We start from the raw sequence: 18,974 nt of genomic DNA on the forward strand, positions 1-18,974 counted from the left end.
ATATCCAAATGTTCTAGAGTTAGTGTTTACTCTGTTTCAGAAAAAAAAAATATGCCACAGGTGGTTGAGGGCTAGACAGAATGACTTAATAAATTATTTATTTAGTTTTAAAAAAGATTAATCATAGCATAAAAACTTTCCTTCACTGGGATAAAAGAAGACTCTACAATCTATACAAGAAAGGCATTTAACGAACTGATGGCTGTAACCTGAAGCTTGGCTAAAGCCCCTCCACCAAATATCACTATAGAGATTTGGCACACATTTTTAGGAATGAGGCTAATTAAACATTGAAACAAACTACTAGCGAAGTGTTGGATTCTCCATCTCCTGGTGTATTCAAATCTAGATTGGATGTCTTTCTGGCTTTGCTTTAGTCAAGAACAAGTTGTTGAGCTCAGTGCATGGATAATAGTGAAATGTAATGACTCTATGTTTTAGATAAAATAATCTAATATTCTTTTCTGGTCTAAACCTCTGAATCTATGCACATACTACAATTCTTCACCTATTTATTAAGGAGTCTATTGTGGACGAGCAAGAAAGTAACAAGGATGAGAACATTCATTTGAGAAGATTCCTTCGAGTTCTGGCGAACGTGCTCATCATATGTTGCTTATGTGGAAGTGGTTACCTCATTTATTTTGTGGTGAAACGGTCTCAGACATTTTCAAAAATGCAAAACATTGGGTGGTATGAGAGAAACGAGGTAAGAATGGTTTGTTTCTGATTTTCTAGCTGGAGGGTTGTAGGCCTAAAATCCCATATCAACCTTGAGGGTAAAATTTTAAAAAGCACATAAGGCAATAACTAAACTGTCTGCCTGCCGAACATGAAACTATCATGAAAAACAAGCTCCACCCAATGCATATCCAGTTAGGTAGCTTAAAAGAATTCTGAGTATTTGCCCTGATACCACTCTGGTTTCTGAACAGTCTGTCTTACTTAACTGCTGAACTAGGACAGAGTCAGAGTAGAAGTGAACAGGCAAGGACTATTTCTTGGTGGATGGTCTGAGCATAGCAGCAAGACAGGATAGACATGGCCTGAGTTGCTTAACACTTGAAGCAGGTCAATCAGATTTCAACACTTGCATCCTTTCAGCACTTTTGAAAATCCCCCTCCCCTACAACAGCTAATATTGACACACTGATTTGGTGAAGGATCCTTGGGAGTTTGAAGTGCCCCCCACTTCAAAAACCACCACCACCAACAACAAAGCTCCTTAGCACGTCATGGGACTCTTCAGCCTGGAAAAGCGCAGGCTCAGGGGGGATCTGGTGGCCACCTATAAGTTTCAGAGGTGCTCACCAGGATCTGGGGGAACGTCTGTTCACCAGAGCGCCCCAAGGGATGATAAGGTCAAACAGTCACAAACTCCTCCATGACCGTTTCAGGCTGGACATAAGGAAGAACTTCTTTACTGTCCGAGCCCCCAAGGTCTGGAATAGAATGTTGCTGGAGGTGGTTCAAGCACCTACTTTGAACACCTTCAAGAGAAATTTGGATGTTTATCTTGCTGGGATCCTATGATCCCTGCTGACTTCCTGCCCCTGCAGCAGAGGGCTGGACTTGATGATCTTCTGAGGTCCCTTCCAGCCCTAATGTCTATGAATCTATAAAAACTGAAGTGAATTCTTTTATCCATTTTGATCTGATAAAAAAAATGGGAATGCTCATCCTACAGATAATGTCAAGATTTCAAAATTTATTTTGTTCCCAGGTTTGGATAAAAAGATCAAAACCTTGGAATTTCTCTCAACATAAAGTAATTCATTTAAATATTTATGCATGACCTTAACATTTATATCTTATGATATAAGATCAAAGTAGAAACAAACTCAAAGCTAGACTTTTCAAAATACTTATGAAAATGTTGTCATAATCCGTTGATTCCCAGAAAACATTTTTGTTTTGATGAATCAGAATTGTACAGATTAAAAAAAGAAGCCAGATCTAATCTCTGAGGCTTTTCTGGTGAGCATCCAAAACTTCATTGCACTTCTCAAGAAGAGAATGGCACATTCCTGACCTCCAATTTCTGGTTAATTTTACCACTTTCTAAGGGGTGGAATAGAAAAATCTATGAGTTAGTTGCTACCAGTGGCCAGAATAAGTGCGATTTCCTATGAATTCAATAGAAGTTACATATGTATAATCAAAGACAGAATCTGTGAGACATACCTGAAATAATATTGACTTCTATATTTGCCCCTGCAGTCATTGTACTGTCAGTGCCTAAGTCATTCTTATCCATCATATTGAAAAATAAAAAAACCCAGCATGGTTTCTTAAGCTTCAGAACAAAACTTTTCCTCCACCCTAGTCAGTAACATGCTTAAAATATGGAGATAGTAAGTAGATGGGGGGAAAAAAAACATTGCATCTTTACTCGTACACATATACAACCATGCATGTGTATTTCATGCACAGGGAAAAGGCCTGGTTTGGTTGATTTATCCCTAGTGTCCTTGGCTCCTTTGGAAGGAAATGGGACTTCTAGGAGCTAAGTACTTCAAAGATTTCATGAAGGAAGAGTCTTCTGGCCTCATTCCTCTAATGTAACAGCACAAACAACCAGAATATTCATCCCAGGATATTCAGCCTTTTGGTCTGTAGGAGGTACAGTATCCAAATAAGATTAATCAGAAAATTAACTTCTGATAGCTCAAACATGTTCAGAAAGCTGTCAGACTCCAACCACTTGCTGTTCAGTGTCACTTGCTTAAAACTATCTTTCTCAAAGTTGGAAAGAATAGAGATGAGTTTGGCTATATACAATCACAGGATTGGTGTCATCCTGGTGAGATGTGGGCAACGGCATACCCCAGTGGTAGTACTTGGCCCAGTGCTGTTCAATATCTTCATCAGTGACCTGGATGAGGGGTTGAAAAGCCCATTGGCCAAGTTTGAGTATGACATCAAGATATAGGGTTGCATGGACACGGCTGCAGATACAAGCAGTCCTAGATAGGTTGGCATGTTGGGCAGAATGGAACCAGATGAGGTTCAATGTACAGAAATGCAAAAAGTGCTGCATCTGAGAAGGAAGAACCCCCAGCACACCTACAGATTGGGCGTTGCTAATCTGACCAGTACTACAAATGAAAGGGATCTAGGGGTAATAGACCCCAGCATGAATATGAGCTGGCAATGCAACACAGTAGCTATTAGGCCCAACAATATCTTGGCATGCATCAATCGGTGCATCTCCAGTAAAACCAAAGAAGTGATTCTCCCACTTTACTCAACTTTGGTACAGCCACACCTGGAGTATTGCGTCCAGTTCTGGGTGCCGCATTTCAACAAGGATGTGCTAAAACTTGAGAGGGTCCAGAGAAGGGCCACCTGTATGATGAGGGACTTGCATGGCAAGCCATTCGAGGAGAGGCTGAGGGATCTTGGACTCTTCAGCCTAAAGAAAACAAGGCTGAGAGGGGACTTGATTGCAGTTTACCGCTATATCAGAGGTGTACGTCAGGGGCTCGGTGAACAACTGTTTACCAGGACACCCTGGGGGAAAACTAGAAACAAAGGCCACAAACTCCTAGAAGATAGTTTCAGGCTGAACATTAGGAAAAACTTCTTCACAACTACGGTGTCCAAACTATGGAACAAGCTCCCCGCAGAGGTGGTGCAATCATCTCCCCTAGAGAGGCACTGCACCACTGAAAAGCCGAGCCAAGTCACCTGGAGCTGCTCTGTGGCTGCCAGCCAGGCTCTGCCAGCAGGATCATCACTGTTGCAGCCCCAGGAGGCCCCCAGGACCTCAGGTAAGGCTGCAGGGGCCAGCACAGTGCTAGCCCCAGCCTCCCCTACTGCCCCTGGGTTACTTGCTGGGTGCCAAAGCACGCGTTGCATGAGCATTCCCTGGGGACAAGTAGCAGCAGTGCAAGGGAAACTGCTGCTGCTTGTCCCTGGGGCACCAAACATCCATACTCATCTGCACATGGCTGTATAGTCCAACTGCATCAACATGAACTGCTGTTACTGCATTTCCTAAGATACAGTGATGGAGAATTGTTTGCAGATACTGAAAAGTGTTGCTATTTTGTTCTTCATTAGAAATAGATCTTAGTGCCTTAACTTGTGAAATGCTGTCATGCCTAAATGCTGATAAGAACTCCAAATAGCAACATCACTGTTCTTTCTACTAACCACTATAACTTCATTTGGCAGGTTGAAATTGTGATGTCTTTGCTAGGAATGTTTTGTCCTCCACTGTTTGAAACCATTGCTGCTCTAGAGAATTACCATCCTCGCATTGGACTGAAATGGCAGCTGGGACGGATCTTTGCTCTGTTTCTGGGGAACCTCTATACCTTTTTACTGGCATTAATGGATGATGTCAATGAAAAGGTAAGATGAAAGAGAAAAACTGGATTCCTAACAGGATTTAGAATACAACATGCATAAGATCATAATTCTTATAGCTACCATGATCCAAAGGTTCACTCGTGATGTTATATAAATGAAGTGTTTATATTCAAAAGTATATAAAAATACTTAGCAGTCACTTATTTACAACAAATGGTTGTACTGGTACCACACATTTATAATGCAGTCCTTCGTTATTCAAAACAAGAGTTTTTAAAGCATGTTTTGCAACTTGGGAAATGACTAACCTGAGCAACCCTGCTGGGTCTATGTAGGCTACCAGCCTGAAAAAAAAACAAAACACCTTTTTGTCCTCTATCATTACTGAATATTAGAGTAATTTTAATATTATTTTTTATTTGATAGTTGCTATTAATGCATTCCCTTCTATTTAGTTTATACACCTCTGTTGGAGCTTTGCTGGAAGGTTAAATGCATATAAAGAACAGGTGTTTTATGGGTACACTGAAATGCACTCGATTATAAAATGAAGAGTAAGAGATAATCAAAATAATTTGTTCTACTCTAAAAAACAATACACAAAGTGAATAAAGGTTCTTACAAGATAAATCAGTGAAGACTTCCTCTGAACACTTGTAAAAAACACACACAACTATTCAATTTTATCTGTTCACAACAGGCCGGATTCTCATGTCTTCAGCAAGGTGAATACAAATGTTGATCCACTTGTAATCCCTTTCACATCCATAAGAAAAATCTGTGGATTACACTGGTATTGAGTATCAGTAGGGGAAATGAATTAGGCTTAATATGAGCACTACAATAGTAGGTATTGAAAAGGCAAACTGTTATTAATTCCGACATGATTTCTAGATTCTTCAAGTTATCTGTAATCTGTTGAAAAGGATTTTCATCAAGTGCAAACTCCCTCCCTTTCCTGCAATACAGGAATGATTGATGGGCTATTACCTAAGCCCCATGAATGATACCCAGTTCTTTTAATCAGGCAGTTTATATTATCTCCATTTTACAGATTGTGAAATTGAGGCATAGAAAGAAATGATTTATCTGAGGTGATCCAACAGGCTAGTGGTAGAGCTGGGACCCAAGTTCGAGTCCAGAGCTTTCAATGGAGGAATTGCTGTATCTCTTCCCAGCTGAACCTCTCAGTTGCTGTGTTGAGCAAAGTTGGTGGTTTCCTGAGATGTCATGATCCATTAGGTCAAAGGAGACTGTTCTACCTCCTGATTTAAGAAGTAGAATGAAATTGTGAACCCATAGGGTTCATCTGTCATACCAATCAAATTAGGAATGACATCTTCATACCATGCTGGTAGCCACATTAGAGAGAAAATGAAATTTCTGTAGCTTGGACCTGTTTGAATTCAGGCTGGAGAGTGCATTTGGCCACCATGGAAGTGTTTTCTGAGCTTCTGGGTTAACTTGGGCCCATTGGGATGTTTTCAGCTGGATATATTTCTTCTGTTTTAGCTAACTGAAGAAGATGTAATAAAGAACATAACGCATTGGACCCTGCTTAATTACTATAACTCATCTGCAGTCAACAATAGTACATTTAGTCCACCTCCTATTGACCCAGCAGATGTGCCAAGAGGACCTTGCTGGGAAACAACTGTTGGCATTGTAAGCAATCTGAGGATCCTTGGATAAGAGATTTTTTAAAAAAGTTTCTGGTGTGATTATTTTTTTTATGTATGCTAGCAGAAGCACTGCCATGCAGCATACAGTCATGATTCTGAATCCCTCCCAAGAGCTCAATAATTTCAGTTACCACTGTCATTAAAAGGAGATACAGGCATTGATCATTGCACAGAATGAAACTCTTGGAAAGGAGGCTGGTCCTATTGAAAGAGTATGGTATGTCATGAGACGTGGTCCATATTCTTGCCTCTCTTACCAACTCAATGTTTTGTTGGAAGTATTTAGGGTAAAATTTTCAGAAATGGTAATCGCTTGAATGTTGACTTTGTGGTTTTTCCAAAATGTTTGGCTTTCATAAACACTAGCCACCTAGTTAAAGCTCTTTCTGGTTACTTCAGTCTGTTACATAAACCTTATTACAAGATATTACATTACTATATTAAAGAGCTACTTTAAATAACATTGTTCACAATGTGTCGCCTTTCACCCAGTAGGTAATAAAAAGAGTAGATATAGTGCTATGTGGGAGGCTCTGAATCAACCGACAAATTGAAAAGAAGTATTAGCAAAACTTGTTCAAGAAACTGGAATTGATATAATAACAATTTATACGGGTGAGCTACATGGGCAAAATGCATTATCATGCAGAGAATTCTGTAAACAAGTTTGCTATACTGTAATCTTAGATTATCACTGGGTCAGATCCTGCTCCAATAACCTTAGATCACAACACATATTCACAACAGATCAATGGAGAGTATCCCCTTTATATTTGCCACTTAAATTATAGTAGCTAATTGTTCTTTCCTTGTGTTCAACTACAGGAGTTTGTGAGGCTCACTGTGTCTGACATTCTGGTGACTTATATAACCATCCTTGTGGGAGATTTCCTCCGTGCTTGTTTTGTTAGATTTATGAACTACTGTTGGTGCTGGGATCTGGAGGCAGGATTTGTAAGTTAATGTCTTATATAGACTAGAGAATAAGTATTTTCTACTTTATCTGAAGTTTGGGGTGCTTTCAGCGTGGCATTTAGGACAAGGTTGAGTCAGGACTTCAAAGTATACCACAACAAACCTACCACACTTTTACTTTAGGTCTCTTTTTCTTGTTTGTTGTCCATCCATTCCCTTTTCTCTATTATTGCACCTTCAAGGGGAGGGGGGGGCAAGGGGGAGAGAGGGGCAAGGAGGAGGCAGCAACGAGGGAGTGAGGGGGTGAAAATTTGCCTGAGCTATAGTGCTTTATCCTTGCTACCACTTTGAAACTTTATCCTATGATAGAATTTGGAGATCTACACAACCTGAAGAAACCAGACTATTCATTAGGAGTGTGCAAAGCAGGCCCTATTTGATTTGGATTTGGATTCGGCCTGAATCAGGGACAGTGATTCGATTAATTGATTTCAGATCACTGTCCCTGATTCAATTCAGCCAAATCTGCATATGAAGATTCAATGCTGATTCAGAGAATCAGTGATTCAGACATAGACACAGCTTTAAAAGTTTTCTTTACATACCTTGAGGTAGCAGGCGTGGCTCATGATTGCTGCGATGCTGGGGTGCATGGAGTGTCCCACAGGAGCGTGGGGGGGGCCTTCCACGTGCTCAGCGGTGAACCTGGAAGTGCTGGGGAGTGCTCTGAGGGGCTCCCTGCGCCTCCCCAGCTCAGTGATCAGCCGCAGGGAGATCTCGGGTGCCCCTCCTGGGCCCAGGAGGCACCAGTCACTGAGCTGGGGGGGCGTGGAGGGCCCCCCTGTATGCTCCCCGGCAGACCCGGAAGTGGACCAGAAGTGCTTCTGGTCCACTTCCGGGTCTGCTGCCGAGCACACTGGGGACCCCCCTGTGCTTCTGTGGGACACTCCACATGCCCCAGCATCGCAGCACTCACGAGCCCCTGCTACCTAGAGGTATGTAGAAAAACATTTAAAGCTGTCTCTATGTCCGAATCTCCAAATCTTTCTGAATCTTTCCAAATCAATGCAGAGAGTTTAAAAGGTTCTCTGATTCATTTCGGGTTTAGAGATTCGGCTACTGAATCAGGCCAAATCTCCACCCAATTAAATCAGGGACCAAAGCTTTGCACAGCCCTACTATTCATGGCTCCTCCTCTAATTGCTAGTGCTTATGAAATTTCCTTTTCCGAGAATCATTTTTCTCCCAAGCCACAACCCCGTTCCTGACTTTCTCTCTGTTAGATGCACTTGACTTTCCTGGATGCTTTCATCAAACAGCCTCTGAGAATGCTATTTTGGCATTTCTTTTATCCTTTGTGGCTTCTTCACGAGATGCCTTCAACAAAGTAATGCAGATGCCTGTAGGTCTCTCTTGTCCCCAAGGCCCATTTTCCTAAATAAAACCCACTCTTTTTACATCCATTGTCTGTTTCAGTGATGTTTAACAAGTGCTGCTTGTAGGGCTTATTTTATGCCTTCTTTTTTCCTCCCTGGTCCTGACAGTCACAGTCAGGTTGCAAGGTCATTTTGCAACCATAAATCACATTCCAAATTTAATCACAAGCTTAACAGGTGAAACAGGCTAAGGCCTTGGGGCCTAATCCAGTCCTGTGGAAATTCTGCTGGAGTGGAATGAAGCCCCTGATTATCAAGGACTAAGTTGTGGCTTCAGGCAGCAGTCTCCATTAGGGGAAGACACTGTTTTCTCCCCATGGCCCTGAACCATACAGACTGTGCTGTATAGAAGCTTGATACTGGAACAATATGTTTCTCTCAGCTAAATAAAAGCAGAACCTATGGTTTTTATAACCCCAAAATGGTACAAAATCCAAACCAAGTCCTTTTGAAAGTCTGCATGTCTATTTAGTTAAATCTCCCCTCTTCCTTCTTTTCACACCCACCTTGAACATCCTACTTCCATTTGGTTCCTACCATACTAGTCCTCATAGGACAGGCAACCCTCACAGTTTCTGAGCTAGCTAAGTAACATAGAGGAAAAAAAAAAATTTTGCAAGAAGCCTTGTTCTTAAAATACAGCCTCCCTGTTTTCTATTAAAAAGCTACAGGAACTGCTGGTAATCATCCATACAAATCCAGTATTTGGGTCGATACCATTAATGTTCATATTTTTCTGTCACAGATTGTGAACATGCCCTTGATTCAAATTAGTAGGCGAGGTTGAAAGTGCCCAAAGCTAAAATTGACCACAAGACAGCAGTCTACGAAGGCTGCAGCTTTTTCACTGAAACAAAAAGCCACTTGGGTAAAAGGCAATATATTAGAGATGGACCAGAACCACAAGTGTATGCTGTGGCCATTTTGTCCAAAACTGTGTGCATTTGGATAAACAAAACACTAATCTAAGCCAATCCTGGTACTCCAAAAATATTTTCTCATACACTTACATCATATAAGCTTGTTTTATGAAATATTTTTGAAGATATTTGAGAGTGTGTGTTGTTGTGTTGTTGTGTGTGTGTGTGTGTGTGTATTCTCCAAAAATATTTTATAAAACCAGCTTCAGTTTTGCCATCTCTGTTTTAAATCTTGACTTAACAAAATACTGTTGCTGTGAAATGAATGGAAATCACAAGCATTTAAAGTTGTCCTCCCTTATGTCTGAGACCAAGCCTTCTGAATTAATGCCTGTTGTAGGACTGCTGTTCCTCTGGTTCCTTCATAGAAAAAATATGTGGGAATGTCATCTATACATAAACAAAACAATATTGCTCACCCTACTTGGGCTGCATGTAGCATTTTGCCAGATAGGGGAAGGTGGGCAAGAGAAATCTCTTTTCCTGCCTCAACCCACTTACATTATGGCAGAAACAAGTACTTCACAGTAGGTTTATCTAAAAAGAATCTTACACACACAGAGAAAAGACTAATTAGTTCATCTGTTTCATTTTACACTACAACCCCTTCTTTAGTCAAGATGAGGGTTGTTCCTGTGCATATTCTTCAGTTGCTTATCCTTTTCTACTTTTAAATGTCCCAAGAGCTGAGGCTTTTGCCATGGCCCCTTAAAGATCAATGCTATATTCAAGTAAGATTTTAAAATATTTGCCCATTGTAAACTTGAGCACTCTTGACTTGCATAATATAGCAATAAAGTCATTTGACCTTTAGGCTTTTGCATAATTCAGAACAAAACAGCATCACACTACTCATGCCACAATCTCCTTCTTTACTTTTCATTCCATCCACGAAGAGCACATACCAACTGCTGAAACTTCCTTAGCCTGACGAAGGGTTTTTGAAACCAAAAGCTTGCTTAATAACTATTTTCCAACTATTTGGGTTGGTCTAATAAAAGATATCAAATTCACCCAAGGAACCTTGTCTGACAATCTCCTTCAGAAATATATCTTTCTCTCCACTTTTACCCAATCCTTATCTGTAAACTAAGTGGGAATGGATGTAGCTGGGAAATTTTCACATTCAAACTTGTTGTTAGAAATGTCATAAACTTAAACAAGAAATGCTTTGCTAGGATGAAACCAAGCCAGTGGCTAGATACCCCACCCAGGGTGCGTCTACATGTCACCCTATGTCGTTACTGCACTGTGCTTTAGTACTTTCTTTTGGAAGTACTGAAGCATGGGGCAGTAACCACCCATACTGCACCATACACAGAGTGCACAGTTATTTTAGTTGCTACTTTGCTGTAGTGGCATGCTAAAACAGGGGAACATGCCACTACGCAAAGTAGCTGCTGGTGATGTGTAGCTGCACATAATTGCTATGTCACTAGTGCATTGCTATGGTGACGTAGTGCATCCCTGCGGTGATATAGCATGATGTGTAGACGTGCCCCCAGAGAGGAAAGAAATCAGTCCCACAGATACAGGCTCATTCATCATAGCTGGTTTTATTAACAGAGAAGACTTAAAAAACAAACACTTGAGAAGCACCTCTAGCAAATCAGAAGAGGAAATAGCCAACAGTGCATTAGTTTCCCCCTTTGTTTTCCTAGCTCCATATCAAGTCATTTGGGCAATAGATGTAGAACATGAGAGCACCTTGAAATGTCTTATCCACTCTGACTAGGCAGGCCCTTTTACACCTTGCCACAACAAGCATCAGAATATTTATTGCAAAATTATTTTCACTTCTTTTTGTATAGCCCTCTTATGCTGAATTTGATATCAGTGGCAATGTGCTGGGCTTGATCTTCAATCAAGGAATGATCTGGTAAGATACCTTTTTCCCTTTATAGCCTTTGAACAGAAAATCTTTAATGGTATTAAGTAACCAGGAGATTAGCAATGCAGCTAGAATTTGAAAACTAGAAGGATCGATTTTTGTATTTTGTTAAAAAGTACTATTCCTTGTTATGAAACAGGTAAATAAGATTACAACCCAGTCCTCAGATACAAAGCAAAAAATATTTGGCACATTTTAGATTAAAAGAACAAGAGGCACAACTCGGTGGATGTTTGTTGCCCATCTGAAGGATGCACAAGTGACAATAGCATCTCTTGTCTTAGCTGCATTGGAAGCAATGCCAAGGTCACCCCTCAAGTGAGCACAGGGGTCTAATCTGCTCTAGTGTGGAGTGGCTTCCATTTTGTTCATGCAAACAGATGTTTCTGCATTTCTTATACTCCATTTGTACTTGGTGGCCACGTTTACATGAGCAACAGACTGTGAAGTTGTTACTGCGCAGTCATTTAGTACTTGCACAAGCTAGTACTAAATGACTGCACAGTAGCTGGCATTACTGCACAGTACCATCGTCACATGGTTTTTTTCAGATGCTACTGCTCAGTAGGAAGTCTACTGTGCAGTAGCTCATTGCTACTGCTCAGTAGCATCTCATGTAGATGCACCCAGTTTGCATTTTCAAGATTTTTTTCTCAGCTGTAAGGGCTAGATTGTTTTTTAACAATTAAAAATCTCAAACTACTCAGAAATATTCTCACAAAACAAAAGGTTGTTAGGAAATGTTCATCCCCTGTGAGCCTGAACCACATCTTCTATAGAATCCAAGGCAGGGACCCTGGACTGGCCCAGACCTTAGGATCTGGGGCTTCCAGGGTTTCCCAGCTCTGGGACATACCTGTTAAGTGAACTGGCCTAAGGGTGGGGATACCAAAATTACAAGGCTCATGAGTCAGGGGCACTAAACATGACAGTGTTTCCTAGTTCTTGACTCCAAGCAGAGTCACTGACTAATATCCTAGACAGCTCTTCTGGTAAACTGTTATTAGCAGAGGTGTCACCTTCATAGTCTGAAGAACATATTTTAGTTTGAAAACACCGTGTAGTCAGGTTTTTCAAGAGCCTGTTTTCTTAAAACTTCTGGTTCATGGGTAACCCACTTCTAATATATATGAATTGGACTGAAAGCAATTAAAAAAAAAAAGATCATTGGCTTTAAAAGTGAAATCCTGCTTTTCAGACAGGTGCAATTTTGATGTACTTGCATATTTTGATGTACTTGCATATCTACGCTAGGCTTCAGCCCAGTTATAAGTGGATGGATATTCATCCAGGATTTGAAATTTCTCCTCTGAGTGAGGGGATAAAAGTAACGTCAGCTGGCGCCATTAGATCCCATTTCTAGGATGGGGTTTGGTTAGATTCCATTTGCAAACATACTCTATAATTATGCTAACATATGGTTTGCAGCTCTTAAAGCAAATAACCTTTCTGATCTTAATAAACAGCAATTTCTCTTCCTCCTTTTCTTTCTAGGATGGGATCCTTTTATGCACCAGGGCTTGTTGGTATAAATGTGCTTCGTTTATTAACTTCCATGTATTTTCAATGCTGGGCTGTTATGAGTAGCAATGTTCCTCATGAGCGTGTTTTTAAAGCATCCAAATCCAACAATTTTTATATGGGACTCTTACTACTCATCCTGTTTCTAAGCCTACTGCCTGTGGCCTACACCATAATGTCCCTCCCTCCTTCCTTTGACTGTGGACCATTCAGGTATGACCAAAACCCACAAAAAAGATTTATTAAAAACAAAACTTAACTTTGTTGCTGAAAGTTAAGAAGTTATTATCCAGTGGTGACTGGACAATGCTTTCACTTTTAGTCATATTATAATCTTCTTTAGAGTATAAAGAAAAGTTACAGGCTGTGATTTGGAACCAATGGTGAATGGGGTATGGTGGGGCAGGTGAGGAACTTACTCCTACTTCTTTTCTGCTGTCTTCCAGTGATGTTATCTTTCAGTGAATTCACTTTATTCAAGCACTAGCTGCCTCCAATAGCAGAACATCACTGGGGAAGCAGGGGCAATTTAGCTTGGAAATTAGGAGGGTGATCAAGCATTGAAACAGGCTACCAAGAAAAACTGTGGAATCTCCATCCCTGGACAATTTCAAGAGGAGGTTGGACAGACATTTGGCTGGGATGGTTTAGTCAGATATGATCCTGCCTTGAGCAGGGGGCTCGATTAAATTACCTCATGTGGTCCCTACCAGCCCTACTTTTCTATGATCTCATGAAACTCCTACATCTGGATTAACAGAGTAATCCACTCTCGTTGGATTGTGTAACACTTACCTAGTATACACTTATGTCTGACTCTGAGTGCATCTACACGAGATGCTAACTGCGCAGTAGCCTAATAACACTGCAGTAGTGCTGGTGAACGGGTTTTTACAGACACTAACTGCCTAATACTACTGCGCAGTTAGCATCTGTAAAATCCCATGTGCTAGTGCTACTGCACAGTAGCACCAGTTATTGCACATTGATTTAGTACTTGGTTAGGCAAGTACTAAATTTAATGTGCAGTAACTATGGTGCATTAATGAACGTGTAGACACACCCAGTGAGCAATCAGACTGGGACAGATTGTTTCTTTAGTTACACTGCCTCAGGCTTTATTTGATAATTAAAATTAGTGGTAGAAATTTGTGAAGAGTTTAGAGACAAGAGGAATACCAAGATGTGCTTAACTGTATGGACAGCACTTGCAAGATTTAAAGCTCTTATTCTTTGAAAGTATTCCCCAGTACCCATCTCCATAGGCTCACCCTTGTCCTCATATCCACAAGCACCCATTATTACGTAACTTGTATAATCAAGTACAATAAGACTGGATGTCTGAGGGGACCTGGAGAGGTGTTGCAGAACCTTTCATTTCGTCAGGTCAGTCTAGCATAGGGAGCTGTGAATTGTGAATTAACATTGGAGTGTTAAGGAGAGTTATCAAAAGGCCCCTGGTAGACAGCATACTTTAGTCTGTTAATTGCATCTCGGACAGTAACCCGGCCACATGTCCAGGCAATTAATTGTGCCACAAAAAAGGAAAACAGCCACAAAAATATTACACAAAGAGCATGTAATATTTTGTGGTTGGTCTTCATTGCACCTTAAATTGAAGATGTGGCAGCGTTAGAATTGCATCAGGTTTCCAATCAGGCCTGGTGTGGTCCCCACCAGCCAGCAATCAGCTGATCATTGGCTGGATCAGGGCCACACTGGGGCTTGAATGTGCCCTAGTGCAGTCCCCAGAGCTGGAGGACAGTCAGCTGGTCATCAGCTAGATTAGGGACTGCACTGGAACTGGGTCTGGTACCAGCCAGAGGAGGATCTGCTGATCATTAGCTGGACTTGGAACTGCACAAGAACTCCAACCCACCCCAATGCAGGGACCTAAGTAGGGTGGGTTTGAGCTCCCATATCACCTCAATCTACATGAACATCAGCTGACCATTGGCAGGCTCCAGAGCCTGGGGCCAGTTTCAGCTCCAGTGCCTTCCCAGAGGCAGCCGGCTGTCAGCCAAGCATCAGACTCCTGAATTTCAGTTTAGTGGTGCAAGGGGAGTCCAGGATCATGATTCCAGACTCCTTCTTTACTGGCAAGTAGGAAGTGATTGGGATCTGATCCCCAAGCCCTAGATTGGGCATCCTCCCATACCTGTGTAGTCAGCGGCCTTACTCTCCTTCCCACCACAGAGGGTCCGTATCTCAAAAGCTAACTGGTAGCTCTTTGTAAGTCACAGGAGACATGTCTGTTTACTCTCCATCATCAGAGATGAACCCTCTCCTTTGAAGCAATGCAAGGAACTTTCTGTTCTTCATACTGCACTTGTTTTAAACAGACAGGCTTCAGTCCCAGAGCTGTCAGACCAGCACCTTTCAGAGACATTGTAGTTATAGGTAATGAAAACTTGCAAGCTAATAATATTAAATTGTTGAGCTTCAACCTTCCACTTAATGTAAGCATATGTGCCTGGTGTAGCTGAGTGATAAGAGACTTCCAATGCCATAAATAAACTTCTAACATTTCACAGATCTAGGTTTTGCTTAAAGCACTAAAGAACAGATATTTTAATCTTGCAGTCTCTCTAAGTCATTCATATCTATCTCTTTTACATGCTCCCCCTTTCCTCCCAAGCAAATCCTTCCCATGACAATATTGAAGGATCTTGATAGAAACTTAATGCTACTTAATTAAGGAAAGCTGGCAAAACTGGCAGTACTGTCTAATCAAGTCAGTCCCTATTGGAAATAGAATCTGACTTTTTCCAAATCAGAATTCAAAAGTGTTTTCTATTTAATAAAAATTATTAAGCATTCAGCAATTCTGTAGATGAGGAGTGGAGGTGAGAAGAGACACGTCCATTGTACAGATGCAGTACTCATAGAGCATCTAACTCAAGTCTAGGCCTGTGGAACTTTATTCCATTTGTTTACAACTATATTTAATTTTAAAATGTATTTAAAAATTACTCCTTCAGTAGCCTTACTATTATGTTAAAATGATTCTTTCAATTTTTACTGTTTCTCAGCTGTTCTTGACACTGGTTCATATTTTTGAAAATAACTGATTTGTGTAGGAAAAAGCATGTCCACATTTTTCCATCAATATGATATTAGAATCAGAAGTTTATGAGTTGAAATAAGTTTCCAATTAACAAAAATAATATTTTGCTCATTAAAGAGAAGTAAATCTTGAGAGCTTATTTAGTACCTTCAGAAGAGAACACGCACAGACCTACACATCTTTGAAGCTGGTTAGTCTTTGTAGCTGTCATTCACATAATCAAGATTCATGGAATTCGATGAAAACTGGATATAAGATATTTGTAAATGAAATCATTTAAAAACATTTTAATGTCAAAATTTCTAACAGGAATCATCATGCTGGCAAACAATGAAGAGAGATTTCTTGATCATTCTTAAAAAAAAACAAACCCTAATGAGTTCAAGTTGTTAAAGAAGGCATAACTGCTGCCTTTCAGGAACCATAAACAGTATTTAATTGATGGTTTTATCTTTTCAGTGGAAAGAAAAAAATGTCTGATGTAATTCAAGAGACCATTGAGCTTGATTTCCCAGCTTTTGTAGCCAAGATCTTCAGTTACGTGGCAAATCCAGGACTGATTATACCTGCGATTCTGCTTATGGTGTAAGTTATTTGCAATAATACATATACAGGGGACAAAGGGAAGACTTGAGGAATAATAAGATTTTAATTAGATATAGAAATATCAGCTACTTTGTTTATGGCACATCCACAGCAAAAGGAAGTAATTGGTTTATATATGTTTCATATGCTATTGTGAATTACTCTGGTTATTTCACCCTCACTGTTTGGGACATTCAACAGATTTTACAGCTGAAATCAGATAGAGTGAGCTGCATCTTGGAACTTACAAATCAGAGTTATAAGCATTACTGCATTATTTTTATTATTTTTATTTATCATTACTTTATTCTCTTTATGGTTTTCTGGTTCAATTAAAACAGAAAGGTACAACTGGCTTGTAGCATTTTCAGAGCCTATCACTGAAATTTTCTTACTAGTCAAAATGATATCAGTTGCCTGAAGACTAAGTGAGCAATTATTGACGCACAAGATTTATAATTACAGAATTGCCAAGATGTGAAAAATCTTGACACACATTCCAAAAATTGCTCCAATTTTAAAAAATAGCATACCTGGGTATGTGTGTATGCTTGTGTGTTTTTCCTTCTGATCCCTAAGCTTCCTTTAAGTTTGCAAGATTATCTCCACAACCATGTTGACTTGTTAGTTTCTGCACAAGTATTTGAACTGATGCAATTCCCATTTCACTCTTTCTAAATACATTTATGAATTGTATAACGTGCTGCTATTCTAATTTTCAAAGCCATGAAAACCCATTGGAATGAGTGGGAGTTCTGTAGCTAAATTTCATAGTGAGCTTTGAAAAATCCTTCAATCTGAAAGGATTAGTGGAGATAAATTTAGGCCCAACCACTACATTTTATTTCTATATTTGTTGGGGGGGTGTTGGTTTTGGGTAGGGGAGAAGGAGGGCAAACAGCAGAGATGACCTGAGCAGGGTGTGGGGCCCAGGGCAAATCAGATTGTGCAGCACTGCACCCCCAGATGTGAGGAAGCCGGTGGCAGAGGGGGGGTGCCAAGCGGCCAGATGTGACGCCAATGGCAGCACCAAAGTTGCCGCAGCTGCTCCACTCACCTCTGCAGGGCCCCCCAAAGCCCAGGGCCTGGGGCGGTCACCCCAATTCACACACCACTAGGGACAGCCCTGGCAAACAGCTAAAGAAAATCTCAAATATTTATTCAGTTTAAATGAAGAATAAATCACCTTCCTGCTACCCGTGCCCTCTGATTTGAACCAAATAAAAATGATCATCAGGGATCATGGTTCTCTCTTTAAAAATCCAAAATCCTCTGATTAAAACACCCGAAATCCACATTTTTCCACAATTAAAATTAAATGCCACTATATGTATAGGTGTCAGTTGAACGCACAGCTTTATTGATAGATTTACAATTTTAAAGCAATTTGGAAGCTTAACAGCACCTCAGTCATTATAATGAAATTAATACCTATATATTTTGCCATTTGATTTTGGTTTTTTTATCACAGAAAATCCCCCTGCACCCTTTGCTTATCAGGATGCAGGTCCAGCTGCAGCTGTCCTCCCGGCTGCTTTGTAGTGCTGAACAGCCCTGATATGCCAGTGCTGTGCCCCTGCCCATACCTGTGCCCCTCACTCCCAACCCATAGTCCTCTACCCTCCCCCTAGCCCTGTTGGTGCCCCTCACTCCTGACCCACTGCCCCCCACCCCCAGACTCCAGTGTGTGGGTCATAGGGTGGGTGTGTAGGGCAAGAGGGTGTGTGGGCATAGGCAATGCCATAGGCAACACATTGTGGGGGTATGAGGCAATATGCCCCACCAGATTTCTGCATCCACAGTAGAGCACAGGGCTGTAGCCACAGAGGTGGCTTCTGCCTGGTGCTGGTCCAGCCAGAAGGTGGCTCCACATGCTGTGCTCTGAATGCCACTGTGGGCATAGAAATCTGGGGGGCACATGCCCCTCCATGCATCGCCTCTGCACCCCCACCTCTCCCACACATCATGTATGCCCCCTCCACATGTGTTACCTATGCTCCCCCCATAGACTTACCCAAAGGGAGCTGCAGGAGCTGCTTTCCAGGCTGCGTGGCTGCAGTGCTGGCCACGTGCATATCCACATGCACATGGCCCCCTGCTTCTAATCACCCCCATTCCCAAGCAGCCCCTTGCAGGCTGAAACCCATGGTTTTCCAAGTTTTTCTCCTTTAAAGGGAAAAATCCATGATTTTCTGGAGAAAAATCTGTATTTTTCTGTGTTTTCCATGGGAAACAGAAAACCTGGATTCTTGGTAATCATGCGCTTCAGTCAGAACTGAGACACCATATGTACCTCCAGGAATGCCAAGTACACGAAAAGGAAAAAGGTTTCATGTTGAAGTTGGGCTACAGTTGTGCATTCTTCTATTGTACTCCTGCACAGATAATTCACACTAAAGATTGAGTGCTCAATGATCCCACCCAAACACAGCCTGGACCACAAAGTTCTGCTCTACAGATGTCAAATCTAGCTGTGAGGTGGTGAAGCTGCCCAGGGGATGCCCTACTGCCACTCTCAAGCTTATTGGAGACCAAACATCCCTTTAGCTACTTCACTATCTTATTTCTACATCTGCTGTGTATGGAGCAGGAGCATGAGTGGAACCATGCTTCTCAATGGTGTGATCAGGAGTCCCAAAG

General features: G+C 41.2%; 1 protein-coding gene and 1 long non-coding RNA gene across 2 annotated transcripts in view; one reads left to right on the plus strand and one right to left on the minus strand.

Annotated features, from left to right (window-relative positions):
* Window positions 1-18,974, plus strand: part of TMC2 (transmembrane channel like 2) — an 88,624-nt gene that overhangs the window by 45,208 nt on the left and 24,442 nt on the right. Inside the window, exons 11-17 of the mRNA XM_059728755.1 lie at window positions 521-709; window positions 4,180-4,359; window positions 5,830-5,982; window positions 6,825-6,953; window positions 11,082-11,149; window positions 12,656-12,895; window positions 16,209-16,334. Coding sequence (XP_059584738.1) covers window positions 521-709; window positions 4,180-4,359; window positions 5,830-5,982; window positions 6,825-6,953; window positions 11,082-11,149; window positions 12,656-12,895; window positions 16,209-16,334 — 1,085 coding nt within the window. The remainder of the gene's footprint in view (window positions 1-520; window positions 710-4,179; window positions 4,360-5,829; window positions 5,983-6,824; window positions 6,954-11,081; window positions 11,150-12,655; window positions 12,896-16,208; window positions 16,335-18,974) is intronic.
* LOC109282243 (uncharacterized) overlaps window positions 1-18,974 on the minus strand; it is a 61,368-nt gene that overhangs the window by 17,526 nt on the left and 24,868 nt on the right. The gene's annotated exons all lie outside the window — the stretch shown is intronic.

Source organism: Alligator mississippiensis, chromosome 5, assembly GCF_030867095.1.
Source record: "Alligator mississippiensis isolate rAllMis1 chromosome 5, rAllMis1, whole genome shotgun sequence".
Classification (NCBI taxonomy): Eukaryota; Metazoa; Chordata; order Crocodylia; family Alligatoridae; genus Alligator; species Alligator mississippiensis.